The sequence below is a fragment of the Crinia signifera genome, chromosome 5, assembly GCF_055691185.1.
Source record: "Crinia signifera chromosome 5, ASM5569118v1, whole genome shotgun sequence".
Lineage (NCBI taxonomy): Eukaryota > Metazoa > Chordata > Amphibia > Anura > Myobatrachidae > Crinia > Crinia signifera.
In genome coordinates this window covers 295,391,728-295,407,606 of record NC_139221.1, presented here as the reverse complement: position 1 = coordinate 295,407,606, position 15,879 = coordinate 295,391,728, and the positions used below count along the sequence as shown (strand labels likewise).

At 47.6% G+C, this 15,879-nt stretch overlaps 1 protein-coding gene across 2 annotated transcripts in view; it reads left to right on the top strand.

Annotated features, from left to right (window-relative positions):
* Nucleotides 1–15,879, top strand: part of MALRD1 (MAM and LDL receptor class A domain containing 1) — a 442,313-nt gene that overhangs the window by 72,296 nt on the left and 354,138 nt on the right. For both annotated transcript variants that reach the window (XM_083189314.1, XM_083189313.1), the window contains exon 5: nt 9,921–10,014. In XM_083189314.1, the coding sequence (XP_083045440.1) occupies nt 9,921–10,014 (94 nt within the window). The remainder of the gene's footprint in view (nt 1–9,920; nt 10,015–15,879) is intronic.

The following is a 15,879-nucleotide window of genomic DNA, read 5'->3' as shown; positions in this document are numbered from 1 at the left end:
AGTAACAATGGGGCAGATGTATTAAGCCTGGTGAAGAGATAAAGTGGAGTTAAGTGGATATAAAGTGAAATGTGATATAGCACCAGCCAATCAGTTGTGTTTGGAAAATGACAGTTATGGGGCCTACAAACATAGCGATGTAGGGGCATTTTCTAAGCAATCTCACTAGATCACTAGATCGCTTAGAAAATGCCCCTACATTGCACCATGTGTAGGCGCCATAGTGATACGTGGCCCCGTGCATTGCTATCATCTGGCAATGAATATTTATCATTCTGGGTATTATTCAGTCAGGGCCAGTGTTCTCATCAGAGGTGGTGAGGCCTAAACTGGTACACCCGACCCACCTTACCTCAGTAGCGATCAGTACCCAGCCATGTGTATCTCCACTCTAGCAATTCTCATGGGGCTTTTAGAGCCAGCCAACCAGCTGGGTAAAGTGCTGCCTGTTTCCTTCTGACTCAACTCTAATGAAGAGAAAGAGGGGGCAAAAACAGCAGCTGCCATCATTCAACTAGCCATGGATGGGGCCCCAGTGCATTGTTTTGACCAAGAGCCTGCTATGGTTTTAAGATGGCTCTGGCCTAGGGTACCAACAGATGTTCCATTGGTCTTACAAATATGGAGGAGGTTTAGAGCTTAGGCACTAGAAGGGTGGTTAGAGGTTAGAAACTAGGAGGAGGGCTAGAGGTTAGGCATTAGGAGTAGGGCTAGAGATTAGACACTAGGAGGAGGGTTAGAGGTTAGGCACTAGGAGGGAAAGGGGATGTTAGGCACTAGGAGGGGGGTTAGAGGTTATCAGCTAGGAGGTTGCATAGGGGTTAGACACTAGAAGGAAGGCTAGAGGTTAGGCACTAGGAGGAGGGTTAGAGGTTAGACACTAGGAGGAGGGTTAGAGGTTATCAGCTAGGAGGTTGCAAAGGAGTTAGACACTAGGAGGAAGGCTAGAGGTTAGGCACTAGGAGCAGGGTTAGAGGTTAGGCACTAGGAGGGAAAGGAGTTAGGCACTATGAGGAGGAAAATAAGTTATCAACTAGGAGGTTGCAAAGGGGTTAGACACTAGGAGGAAGGCTAGAGGTTAGGCACTGGGAGGAGTGTTAGAGGTTAGACACTAGGAGGGGGGTTAGAGGTTAGACACTAGGAGGAGGGTTAGAGGTTATCAGCTAGGAGGTTGCAAAGGAGTTAGACACTAGGAGGAAGGCTAGAGGTTAGGCACTAGGAGCAGGGTTAGAGGTTAGGCACTAGGAGGGAAAGGAGTTAGGCACTATGAGGAGGAAAATAAGTTATCAACTAGGAGGTTGCAAAGGGGTTAGACACTAGGAGGAAGGCTAGATGTTAGGCACTAGGAGGATGGCTAGATGTTAGGCACCAGGAGGAGGGTTAGAGGTTAAGCGCTACCTGACTAGTCCCTAGTTGCAGCTGCTCACCCTGAGTTACACAACCACGATCAGCGCTCTAAACAGTTTTCTGTTAATGTTTTCTCCTTAACTAGACACTGTAGATCTGTCAATGAGAACCACTTTCTGCCATGCTTTAAAGATATATTTACATTTATACCCCTTTTACACCGCCTCAATACCCCGGGTCTTTGGCGGGTCAGACCCGGGTCAGAGGCGGTGTAAATGGGACACGCTGTGTCCCTTTACATGGGACTTCTACCCAGGTCCTGACCTGGGTAGAACACGGCCAGGACCTGGGTAGAGAGCGATGTACATGGCTACGGCTCCCATTTACATCAATGGGGACGTACAACCTGCGGACTGGGGGGGGGGGGACGGGGGGGACGACGGGGGGGGGGACGGACAGACAGCCTGCGCTGCTGTCTGATATACCCTGCAGACAGCAGTGGTGGCAGCGGAGGAGGTGAATGGTTGCCTGTGTTCTGCATCCATTCACTTCCCGGATGACGGCTGGGGGGTGCATAGGGGGCTGGGGGTAGCCCAGCAGCTTACCTTGGTGCTGGGCTGCCCCCAGCATGGCGATCGGTGTATCTGGCAGGGATCACCGCGGTCCCGGTGCTTGGAGATTATGTCATCTCCAAGCGCCGCCTCCGTCTACGCTGCGGTTGGGTAAATGGAGTAAATCCCGGATCTGACCCGGCTTGGATCCTTCTTCCAAATGCCGGGTCGGATCCGGGATTTTTGGTACTAGTTAACTATACAAATATAGTACATCGTTTCTGTCTAGGCAGTTGAATACAAGAAACAGACATGGATAGTGTTTTGCTAGAACAGCAGGCACTACACAATGGGAGTTTATAATGCTGTGCTTATGCTAATGAATACAGTATCGTACTGACAAGATGCCAGTTTCATCTGATCTGGGAAACCGCTTGGTGTCACAAATATCTTGCAGGTTCGGCTGATTGGTCAGGACATACATATTGTCTGCAGATGTCAGCATTTAGCATTACGCTTTGACAGGGGTGTAAGCATCTAGTGATAAAAAATTGCCCTGCATTGGCTGGTACCAGGCAATGGTTCAACCATTCACGAATATTAAAACATTTGATCTGAGAAATGAGCATACACAAAATAGCTTTGGTCCAAACTGTTGGATGTGATTTTTATCGAATGGAGTCCGCCAGCGTAAACAAAAATAAATTACTGTAAAAGCAGACGATGCGGTTTTCAGGATTAAAACATTAAGCATAAATGTCTAGTTGCAATGGGCCTTATTCAGAGACAGATGCAGCACATACAGAAGCATTGGCTTCGGAAGCAGGTGCTCTGCATGAATATGAAGAGTTCTGTGAACCCCTGCTGCAAACAATAAGGCTGCAAGTTTGGGGTTCAGGCCTGTCAGTCAGGTTGCAGGTTTGGGGACACTGCGTACAATGACGCAGGACCTGTTCTGTGCATGCTCAAAACACTACCTGTTTGCAATATACACTCACTAGCTGGTGAGTTGTATGAAACCCCCACTCCGCTCAAGATACACTCCATGAGAACCAGCGTGTAACAATGAGTACGTCTGAACCTGCCATCTTTGAATGAACCAACCCCACTGGTTAAACAACTGGGCTGTCCATAGTGCGAGGCATCAACTGGTGTGTGTCTATATAACTCTACAACAGGGGTAGTCAACTCCAGTCCTCGAGAGCTACCAACAGTCAACGTTTTCCAGGTCTCATCACAGAATCACAAGTGAAGTAATTAGCTCCACCTGTGGATCTTATAAAATGTGCTAGTCAGTAATGAGTGCACCTGTGCACCTGCGGGGTGAGCTGGAAAATGTGAACTGTTGGTAGCTCTCGAGGACTGGAGTTTGCTACCCCTGCTCTACAACATCAACACCTGCACACACATCATTTCCAACACTTATATGCTGTCTGCTCAGTATGTAGTTATATGCATAGGTGTGCGCACATTGGGGGTTATTCACATTTGTTCGGTCCTCCGTGAATTCGCCGAGCATCGAAAGATGTGGGCGGTTACCCGAGGCATACGAATGGATGTTTATGCAAAACATCCATTTGCAGCCTGTGCGGGCGAACCCGCACTTCAAGGGGGGGCGGGTGGGCGTTCATTCGCCTGGCGGGGTTTGGTGGACTTGCAAGGCTCAATCAGCCAGAATAACCCCCATTGAGTGTTAGGGGTGTACAGGCACCCCCTAATGCTGTGCCCACCCTTATGAACACCTCCCTGCCGCTAGATATTCCTTATACCAAAGACTTTTGCTTATTAGAACTGTATTCCATTAAAAGAAGCGCCCATCAATCAATTATATGTGTTTTGCATTGTTAATTGTACTAGACCATTGTCCTATCACTACATACCTGCGTCATCCATATCACTACACACCTGCGTCATCCATATCACTACATACCTGCATCATCCATATCACTACATACCTGCATCATCCATATCACTACATACCTGCATCATCCATATCACTACATACCTGTGTCATCCATATCACTACACACCTGTGTCATCCATATCACTACATACCTGCGTCATCCATATCACTACACACCTGCGTCATCCATATCACTACATACCTGCGTCATCCATATCACTACATACCTGCGTCATCCATATCACTACACACCTGCATCATCCATATCACTACACACCTGCGTCATCCATATCACTACATACCTGCATCATCCATATCACTACATACCTGCGTCATCCATATCACTACATACCTGCGTCATCCATATCACTACATACCTGCGTCATCCATATCACTACATACCTGCATCATCCATATCACTACACACCTGCGTCATCCATATCACTACATACCTGCATCATCCATATCACTACATACCTGCGTCATCCATATCACTACACACCTGCGTCATCTATATCACTACATACCTGCATCATCCATATCACTACACACCTGCGTCATCCATATCACTACATACCTGCATCATCCATATCACTACATACCTGCATCATCCATATCACTACATAACTGCGTCATCTATATCACTACATACCTGCGTCATCCATATCACTACATACCTGCATCATCCATATCACTACACACCTGCGTCATCCATATCACTTCATACCTGCATCATCCATATCACTACATACCTGCGTCATCCATATCACTACACACCTGCATCATCCATATCACTACATACCTGCGTCATCTATATCACTACATACCTGCGTCATCCATATCACTACACACCTGCGTCACCCATATCACTACACACCTGCGTCATCCATATCACTACATACCTGCATCATCCATATCACTACATACCTGCGTCATCCATATCACTACATACCTGCATCATCCATATCACTACATACCTGCATCATCCATATCACTACATACCTGCGTCATCCATATCACTACATAACTGCGTCATCCATATCACTACATACCTGCATCATCCATATCACTACACACCTGCGTCATCCATATCACTACACACCTGCGTCATCCATATCACTACATACCTGCATCATCCATATCACTACATACCTGCGTCATCCATATCACTACACACCTGCATCATCCATATCACTACATACCTGCATCATCCATATCACTACATACCTGCGTCATCCATATCACTACACACCTGCATCATCCATATCACTACATACCTGCATCATCCATATCACTACATACCTGCGTCATCCATATCACTACATACCTGCGTCATCTATATCACTACATACCTGCGTCATCCATATCACTACATACCTGCGTCATCCATATCACTACACACCTGCGTCATCCATATATGTTTTTTCTTACTTAATTTGCATGTACTGTTACACAGAGTAATTTAAAAGTTTAAAAGTGAAATATGCAGGAGATTATGGTGTGGTTGAGAGACGTTATATATTGTAACGAGTGCCAATAGATGATGGTAGACAGACCTGATTGGCAGTTTTAGACAATTCCAATAGGTGGTGCTAGACACACCCATTTGACGGTACACACCCTAATAAAATGTATTGCGCATACCTATGGTTGTATGTATGTGACAGTTCGGCTTTATGGTGTAGTTTTCATGAATCACACTTACACTAATGGTCATGTCAGTAAATCTTAATTCATTTGCACATGTCAGTAGGCTTAGCAACATTTATCATCTCTAAAGGAGGCCATACATCTACAGATCGATTGTCAGATCTGGCTGGTTGGAACGAAAACCTGGTAATCGATGAGTGACAGTTTTTGGCAGTTTTCCAGCATTTCCAAGCTGGCCAACTATCATTTGCTCTCATCCATTACCAGGATTTTGTTCCAACCAGCCAGATCTGACAATCGATCTGTAGATGTATGGCCACCTTAAGTCTCCTATTAGGCACCTGAGGCAGTTGTCTAGGGGTGACACTTGTTGGGGTGTGGGGGCGGCACAGTACATCCCGAGAGGCGTAGCTGAGGTCGGGCCGGGGCAGGCAGCAGGTGCGAGATTTTTCAATTTTTTTTGTCGTGCAGGTCGTCATTAACTGATGATATAGTATCTGGCTCCATTGGCACGTTATGGAACATTTCACCCCATTTAGGGCAAACAAATTGAATATCATTAAAGATGGTCCATGGCAGGAATTGGCTCTGTGTATCTTTGGTGTAGGACACAGGAAGTTGTTGACCTATCCCATGGCGTATGTGCGTGGCTTGAGTGGAGATACTATTTTTCTAGTCTCTATGTTGTCCCACACTGAAGAGTAGTAGAGGTGTTTTCGTACATTCCCCTTTACCCCATGCTGCAGGGTCTGGACCCTTTGCACAAGAGTTGGGTTATAGGGCCCGATTCAGACCTGATTGCTGCTAAGTGAATTCGTACAGTGGCGATTATCAATACGCCGAGCATTTGTATGGGCAACAATGTGAAAAAAATTCAGCACTTTGTAAATACATTTTTACACAGTGTTAGTATCCTCTAATAAATGGAATTAAATATACTTCCAATGAGGGTATAAACACCCAGCCTGCCAGGGCCATCTGCCGTAGGAAATTTCTGCTACCTGTAAGCTGGCATGGCTCCAAGATGTAACATCGGTGCAGTACCTGCGGTCCACAAACAGCCACTGTTGTTAGAAACTGTGTTCCACTTGCTGTGGATTGCAGATGTATAGGGTCTCAATACCGGCAGGCAGTGTATCAACGGACTAGAATACCCTCCAACATGACCCATTCCATTAGGTACAAAATGCTCTATTCCGGGACTTCCCTCTTACTTATATGATTGCCGTCACCTGTGTTGACACACCTTTCTTATAAATGAACTAGTTCAACACAGGTGAAGGCAATCATAAATTAAGAGGGAAGTCCAGGAACAGAGCGTTTTGTACCTAATGGAGAGGGTCATGTTGGAGGGTATGGACTAGAGGTAGTACCGTAATTCTGCAGGCCGTTGGAGGGAGGACACTGACCAGGACCGGGAACATGCTTTCCAGGAGCATTATGGAAATAGCATGGATTAAACTTTGACGATTTTCGCCGCTAATGGTTTGTCAGTGGTTTCCTCAGAAGGTGCAAGGGGTTCCCACCAATTGGATGAAGTTGTTGTGGGCGATTGTTAGACACAATAGGGAGTCCCGGGCTGGACAGCTCGGCACCAACGCCAATGGCATGTCCAATGAAGGTGCTGGTGCAGTAACCGAGCAACGGGTATTGGAGATGTCTCCTTCATCAGGTACAGATCTGCATAATAGGTTGGCTTGTATTGTGTGGTATACACATACTCCTACAGTTCAGTGATACCTTTTTTCACATGCATGTTCCAGGGGTGAGGCTAGTGCCAACGTGGGACATTTGCAGGAGAGCCCTGCTAGGCCAAGAGCCTGCTATTTGTACTTGTCATTACAACTTATATTTTTAATTTGTAACCGGTAAGGAGTGGCGGGGGGGGGGGGGGGTGCAGTGATCAATAAATATGGGGGTGGGGTGGTAGTATTGCTTTGGTAATTGGAAAGCCATAACAGTGACATGATGGGGGCGATATACAGTATAATCTGCCTATGGTCAACTTCAGTCATAAATTATTATTATTATTATTATTATTATTATTTACAGTTTCTAATATAGCGCAGCATATTCCGTTGCGCTTCACAATTGGAAATTCACCCCCATCTGTAAGATTTTAGGCTTCAATTAGCTGGAAAATGAGGATAGTTTCCTGAATATAGGTGCTGGGGTATACAGTGCTTCATACATAACATAATGTAACTGCGAGAATATAGTACCATGCAGCAGCTGCTGTAATTAGCTCTTCATTTACCAGTCACTGCTCGGTGCATAATGTCACCATTTCCTACTGCTGGGATGTTCTATTATTAATGCTTTATTTACGATTACCATAGAGTCCATCTGTCCTGGAAGAGAGTACTTGTGTACATTGTTCTGCACTGGTGGCTGAATGATGAGCGGCAATTATGTCTATTTAGTCAGGAGGAATACTCGTGCGTTCTATTACTTTGTTTTGTCTTATTTCTTTTAATGACATTTTAATGTTGCACATACTGCATGTATATCAACACCATCATTTTAATATGTAGAAGTTCAGGCTGATGTACTGTATTTAGGGCCTGATTCAGCATGGATCACATGCCTTGCCTGCGTACCACCCCCTGCCTGCATACTACCCCCTGCCTGTATACCACCCCGTGCCTGCGTACCACCCCCTGCCTGTATACCACCTCCTGCCTGTATACCACCCCCTGCCTGTGTACCACCCCCTGCCTGCATACCACCCCCTGCCTGTATACCACCCCCTGCCTGTGTACCACCCCTTGCCTGCGTACCACCCTTTGCCTGCATACCACCTCCTGCCTGTATACCACCTACTGCCTGTATATCGCCCCTGCCTGTATACCACCTACTGCTTTCCTATTACCCCTACCTGTATACCACCTACTGCCTGTATACCTCCCCTGCCTGCATTCCACCTCCTGCCTGCATACCACCTACTACCTGTATACCACACCCTGTATGTAGACCACACCTGCATGCATACCCCCTACTGCCTGTATACCACCCCCTGACTGCAAACCACCTCCTGCCTGCAAACCACCTACTGCCTGAATACCACCTACTGCCTGTATTCCACCCCCTGCCTGTATACCACCTCCTGCCTGTCTGCCACCACCTGCCAGTATACAGTACCACCCCCTGCCTGAATACCACCTCCTGCCTGTATGCCACCCATTGCCTGTATACAGTACCACCTACTGCTTGTATACCACCCCCTGCCTGTATGCCACCACTTGCCTGTGTACCACCTACTGCCTGTATACCACCTCCTGCCTGTATGCCACCCCCTGCCTGTATACAGTACCACCCCTGCCTGTGTACCACCTACTGCCTGTATACCACCTCCTACCTGTAGACCACCGCCTGGCTGGGAACAGCAAGGTGTGCCGAACACAGCAGTAGCAGATCAAGGCAAGCCATGTGAGGTCAGGGCCGGCGCCACCACTAGGCAAGGTTAGGCATTTGCCTAGGGCGCCGGCCACTGGAGGGCGGTAGTGTGCTGGCCTGGCCAGCAGCAGCAGCAGCAGCAGGAGGAAGCTGCTACGCACGTCGACGCGAGGAGAGAGCCGAAGGAGGAACAAGAAGGCAGCGGCGAGGCTCAGACAGCAAAACAACTGCACAGCTCAGCTGAGCTTCTTGTAAGTATGATTCGGACTACACTACCCCCGTCCCCCCCGCCCGTGTACATGGCTGCCGCCAGGCGCCAGCGCTGACAGACAGTAGTCAGTCGCTGTCGCCCGGACGGTCATCAGGCCGCGGCGCCAGCTCCTGACCCTGCCCCCGCTGGCAACTTAGCCGCAGTCCGCAGACGGTGAATCCACTGCTCCCCCCACCCGGTGCCGTGCCCGTGCTGCGCCGTGACCGACACAGGCTCAGCAGGCCTGCAAATCTCCGCCGCCCGCCCCCTCCTACCCAGCTACTCTGTTCACTCACACACTGATCTGCCGCCCACTGCCAGTCATCTGCATGGTGGCGCGGTGGCAGAGGCAGTCAATCAATATTTTACAAGGTGCGCAGCGCAGCGCTTCCTATGTCTATGGGGGGGGGTCACCTCCTATTCCTATAGGATGGTGCGTGGCAGTAAATTTTTTTTTAACAAGGTGTCGCTTCCTCCCTCTATAAGGGGGGGGGGGGGTGGTCATCTCCTATTATAGGAGATGACCCCCCCCCCCCCATAGAGGGAGGAAGTGTATGTGAGAAGTTGGTAGGGTGGCGGGGGGGGGGGGGGGGGGCGGTATCCTGTAGGTTTGCCTAGGCCGCCTAGATGCCTTGCACCGGCCCTGTGTGAGGTTAATCACTACACATATTGGGGGCATGTGTCAACATTCGTGCATAGACCATAAGGTTTTATTTTAGAATATAAAGTATTATGTACACCGAGAAGACAGGATTACAAACAAAGCCTAAAATAATAATGTTACAATCTGATGACTAATATACATTGTCTCTCTCATTTACAGATCATCATCAAAGGAGCTTTATTGGGAACCGGTACATTTGAATCTATCGCCATTGATGACATTTCTTTCAGTGAGGGGTGTAAACCGGTTGATGGTAAGTACAATGTGTTTTTCTCTTATGTGAATTCAGTTACTTTAAAGAACATAGGGGTTATTCAGACCTGATCGCTGTTCTGCGATTTTACAGAGGCCAGCAATCAGATAGCCAACGCCCCTCCAGAGTGAAAACCCACCTCTTCCAAGTCTGCAAATGGCTTTGAAACTGTCACACCAGGGGTCTGAGTCACAGAGACAAAGACCTCTGGTGGGGACTCAGACTGATATAGGAATTGGGGAGGCTTTAAGAGACCCTTGCGCATTCACTGCGCAACAGTGCACCCAGAGGAAGGAAGGAGGCAAGATCAAATACAACCAGCTTTTATTGAAGAAACCGATGACAGGAGGGTTGTAATTGGCAGGCAGCAAAGTATGCAAGATGACTGATACAATATGGAACAGATGGAATGTGGTGCAGCGCAGAGCACTGAGGAAGTCCTTAGGACAATAAAGTCTCTATTGTAGGAGCAATACTTTACTGTAGCTTGCCTTGGATGAGATGTGGAAGGAACGATGGCTGGAACATCGAATGCACAGGAATGATGACTGGAACATCAAATACTCAGGAACGATGATTGGAACATCGACTGCTGATGAACGATGGCTGGAACATCGAATGCCCTGGAGCTAGGCTGAGAACTGCTGAGGTAAAGGTCCAAGGCTGGACACCGGATCACAGGAGCTGGAATACCTGGATGGTCACAGGAGCTGGAATACCTGGAGTGAATCACACAGCAGCAGAGAAAGACCAACAGGGGAAAATTGACAAATGAAGCACTGGCATCAGTCTGTGGGCTCCCAGCATACTTATACCCACTGGAAGGCCAGGATTGGCCGGGTATGTATGACAGGGAGCTTAGACTGCGCAGGATTGGTTCAGACTGACATGTGACTGAAAGGAGCATGGCAGCCCCCATGTCAGGCTAAGGCGGGAAAGTCAGTTTGTATCCACCATGCTTGTGGCTGGGAGTAATCGCAGCGGACTGGAGGATTGCCGGACAGATGTATAGCGCCCAGGACGCAGGCTGCATCTGGATCTGAAACGCAAGCTCAGCCTGTGCAGACACTTAGCCGGTAAGAGAGCCTGCTTCAACACTCGGATCGTGCGGGAAACTTCATCACACAGCTGCAAATCCATACGTAACTCTCTCACCATCTAACGATTTTCCCAGTGTGTGCAGTCTGTGTGTAACTCTGACACTTCCACAACTCTGAGACAGATACAGGCCGATCGAGGCCTGAACTGATGTCACACACTTTCCCTTAAAACACCTGGGCACGGCTGAGTTTCCCCTGACACTCCCAAAAAACTCCAGTTACCACCCACAAGCGGCGACTTAAAAAATAATTAAAATATCGCAGATTATTCTTGCTGCTTGTGTACTGTGATCCGTACACATTTGCAGTCATTCGATAATCGATCACCATGCAAATTCTCACAACTGTGATCAGGTCTAAATAATCCCCTTAACCTTGTAAGTAAAGTCAGACATTTTCAAACCATTCCTTATAATAACACCATCAGTGGCATAACTACATATGTGGCAGACCCCGCGGCACCTTGGGGGAGCAGCGACAGCAGGGGTCTGTGGTGGGCGCCGCTGGAAATTCAGCCGATTCAGCCGACAGTCGAATTAGGCAGCAGTGAGCGCTGAGCTGGTCCCGCCCTGTACATATCTAATGAGCGGGGACCCAGTGCAGTGCTCATTGACTGAGCGGGTCCCTGCCCCATGCATATGTAATGAGCGGGTCCCTGCCCCGTGCATATGTAATGAGCGGGTCCCGCTCATTTCATATGCACTGGGTCACTTGTCAGCTCAGCCAGCGTCGCCCATAGTCCATCATAGTCCATCGTCTCGCCCCTTCTTGGGGGAAGGGGGAGGGGTGCCGGAATTGTTTTTGGCAGGGGGGATAAAAATTTCTAGCCACGCCACTGAACACCATTCTATAAAGATCTGCTCTATCCAAAAAAGCAGAATCCAGCTGCAGCTCACTAATTATACCTTTAGCAGCCTAACACAGGTCGTTTAAGTAGATCCATTGTCAGGTACGCTCTGTGGTGAATCAAATAACATTACAAAAAATCAATAGATACTTTAAATGCACGTTCTCCTAATCATTGAGAGCTTCATATTATGTACAGGGCCGTATCAGTCATGTGGGCTGTAGTTATACATAGCAACTGGAATCTCCCACATATCAGAACAATGTGAAGATGCAAGATATATCATCGCACGGGCAACATTGTATGAACCTCAGTGGGTCCGATGGCCCTATAGTGATAGAGATCTGATTTCAACACATGTGCCACCAAAGGCATCACAGGGGTGTCACCCTTCTAGGTGGTGATACCAATATGCTGACACCACAGCAGTGACCCACAGTTGGATACTACTGTGGGACATTATTCTGCAGCACCTGTCTCCTGTCACTTAGAAGGAGCCGTCAGTGCAGACACAAGTATCTGGGGGCAGCTGTGTTTCTTTTTCTGGACTACAAATCCATTCTGTTTTTTTTCCGGACGAGGCCGAATTAGATCCAATGGTTGGTGGACTGCGCATGAGCACGTCTATGGTGCGCATGTGCAGGTCCATTGTGCGAACGACCGTGGCAATATGCAATGTCGCATGTAGCGATGCGGGTCAGGGGCATGGGGTGGCGGACCCATGGGAATGCGGGCGTGCTGCGGTGTGCCGGGGGCCCTGTCTTCAGCCAGAAGCCTGCAAATATATGTTAGTCTCCACTGACTTAATTTTTTGAGCCCTGGAGAAATCATTACTTGGAGTTACTTATTTCTGCCACTGTTTGCCGACAGCTGTCAGCCCTTAAGACACTGGGCATTCCCCTGCTCGGGCACAGTGTCCACCCCCCCTCCCCAACCCTTGCAAATGTCTTGGGGCGGGATGCTATATAGCAGAAATGCGGTAAAAACCCCGTTTTCGGGGTTTCTACCGCATTTCTATATGCTATATGGCGCCTCCGCAGTGTCAGCGCTGCGGAGGGAATCGCCAGCTAAAGCTGGCGAATCCCTGCAGAAGCCTATGGGCTTCTTACCGCAGCGCTGTTTGAGGGATCCGTCACGGATCCCTCCCAGCGTGCCCTGCGGCCGGCGCCGGGGTCTGCGCATGCGCAGATGGACTCCCGGGTCACAGACCCGGAAGTCCAGTGCCGGCACCGCATCGCAAGTGACAGCTCTTACCGCAAGAGCTGTCCCTTGCATGAATAACGGCATATGTTATAGCATATGCCGTTATTAAAAATGCGATGTCCGGCGAAGGGGGGCCGCGGATGTTATAACATCCCGCCCTTGGTGAGTGTGATACTTGTTGAAGGCGATCGCACAGGGAGTTTGCACATGCGCAAATATGCACATGTACAGACCCCCCCACTATCGGAACGGTGCCGAATTCGGCCCCTTACGAGTAAGCCTGAATTTTTTTTCCTGACTTCAAGTTTTTTTTTCCAAACAATAATCGTTGTGAGTCAAGAAATGCTCTTTGCCATTGGGGCAGCATGTGTGCCACCCTACCGACCTTGTGCACTTTACGGAAGCACCTATTGTACACCCCTCAGTAGGACGTATCCAATGACATGCTGTCATATACTGCTGGTTATTGTATTGGAAGGGGCTATCCTATTGTCCCTGAAAGTCAGTGTGAGGTGTGGCTTATTACTTAATCCCTAATAATTGCTGACTTTTCAGGAACGCGAATGCGAAAACACACAGGTTTCACTGAACCTGTGTGCTTTCCTGAAAGAATGCATTTTTTTTGGGATGACCTAATAGGATTTGCTTGAAAAAAATCGGCGAAACATTGGGAAAAATTGCTAAATATTTTTTCGTCCCCAATGATTTTTTGGGGTATACAATGATAATGAAAACCCCCGTTAAATACCATTATTCACATTACATTACAATGTATTGTTCGTTATTTACATTATACCTCACAGTAGTGACCGTTATTCACATTATACCGCATAGTAGTATCTTTTTTAAATTACATAACACTGTAGTGGCTGTAATTCACAATACAGAATAATTATTCACATAAAACCACACAGTATATGTTACACGGAACAGCAGAACCCCTTATACACATTGGGGGTTATTCTGCTCGCTACGGTGGGACCGTAAACGGGCGGATCAGGTTTTTTTTCATCTGCGCATGCGTAGCTTTCGCAATGCGCAGGTGCGGCGACCTCACACCGCTCACGGACGGGTCTCTCCGTGCGAAAAAACCTGTCCGCAAGAGTACGGACATTGTGGGCAGCATGGGAGCATTTTTAGGGGAGCCGCCGGAATAATGAGGGAAATGGAGCGTGAACATGGGCGCACACAGGGGTGTGCACCAAAAATGTACGGTGCTACAACCGCTCGATCGGCGAACACACCGTGGATTTTGGGCCAAAAACAGGCGGATGCCAAAGATAGCTCCAGACCACCCCTAGAGATACCGCATGACAGCGGACGCCTGGCAGCCTATAAAGTGAAAACCATGATTTCACTACCTGCAAGCCACACACAGCCCTCAAACACATTGGAAGCATATCTTTCTACACTTCTCAACATGTAAAGGTTGGTTTAATTGTAGGTAACATTCATTCTAAGACCTGCTTATATATGGCAAGGTAGTTAGTTTATAACCATCTACACCCATTCAGAAAGTGTTTTTGTATACTTTAAAAAGCAGGACACTCATTTCACAGAAGTCGACATGTGTAAATTTTTTCACTGTAACACCAACATAACTTTATTTAAAAGTAAAACCAATGTGGGGACACATAGATAGTGATTAAAATGCCACATTAGAACATAACAAATATACATGTAATGAGGGTTAAAATGTTGTTTTATAAGGGTGTTTATTAAGGTAGACAATTGAGTTAATATCAAACAATTATTGAATAACAATTAGAATAATTAATCAATTGTCTTAATTATAGTTGAAAGTCAAGATTTCCAATGCCATATATTTGAAGGGTTTGCCACCGTTACCATACCAAGAAGGTATGAGCCGTCACTGCATTATACCATACAACAAAACCGCCTTACATGCATACATTATGCCAGACGGGTTTAGTATGATTTCCTGACAATGAAAATCCTGACAACCATTGCTCAAAATAACAACAAGGTCAAAATCCTGACAGGGTCGAAATGCCAACATTTAAAATGCTGACATGGTCCAAATGCAGACATTTAAAATGACGACAGGTCAAAAATTTTGTTGACATAGCCTGACACAGGCAGATATTTGTATGGTGCATGCCCAACTTAACTGACAGCATTGCTGTCCCTGGGCAAAGCGATGCACTGGGGCTCCTACCCACCTATTCACGCAAACCAAGAAAAAAAATTCATGACACGTCCTGAGAAATCTCTCCACATACTTCAACGTGGTGAATGGCTGTCAGCACTCGGATTGGTGGATAGCTCCATCCATCCACCATTCACTGTTTGGCTGCAGGCTGGGAGGCAGGTGGGGAATGTTGTCTCACCACTCTGATTGAGTGACCACCACCCGTCCATGATCCTAGAATTGTGGATCCCTGGCCAGCTGGTCATTGTGCCTACTGTATATGCTAAGATGGCCCTGATAACTGATCAGTGGCGTGCGGTGGGGTGAGGTAGGTGAGGCACAGCCTTTCCAGTCATATAAAGTATGTAAAAAATACAAAAAATATATTAAAAAAATCTGTACTTGTTTAGTTTCACGGCGGCAGATACATTGTATGCGATTGCATGCGCAATGCGATAGGATGTGATTTTCATAACCCCACTATCCACTATGCATGGAGTTGATTTTATATAGTGTGGCGAGCGCAGCGGGCCACTGAGCCCGAAGCGTGGCGAGCGGACGCG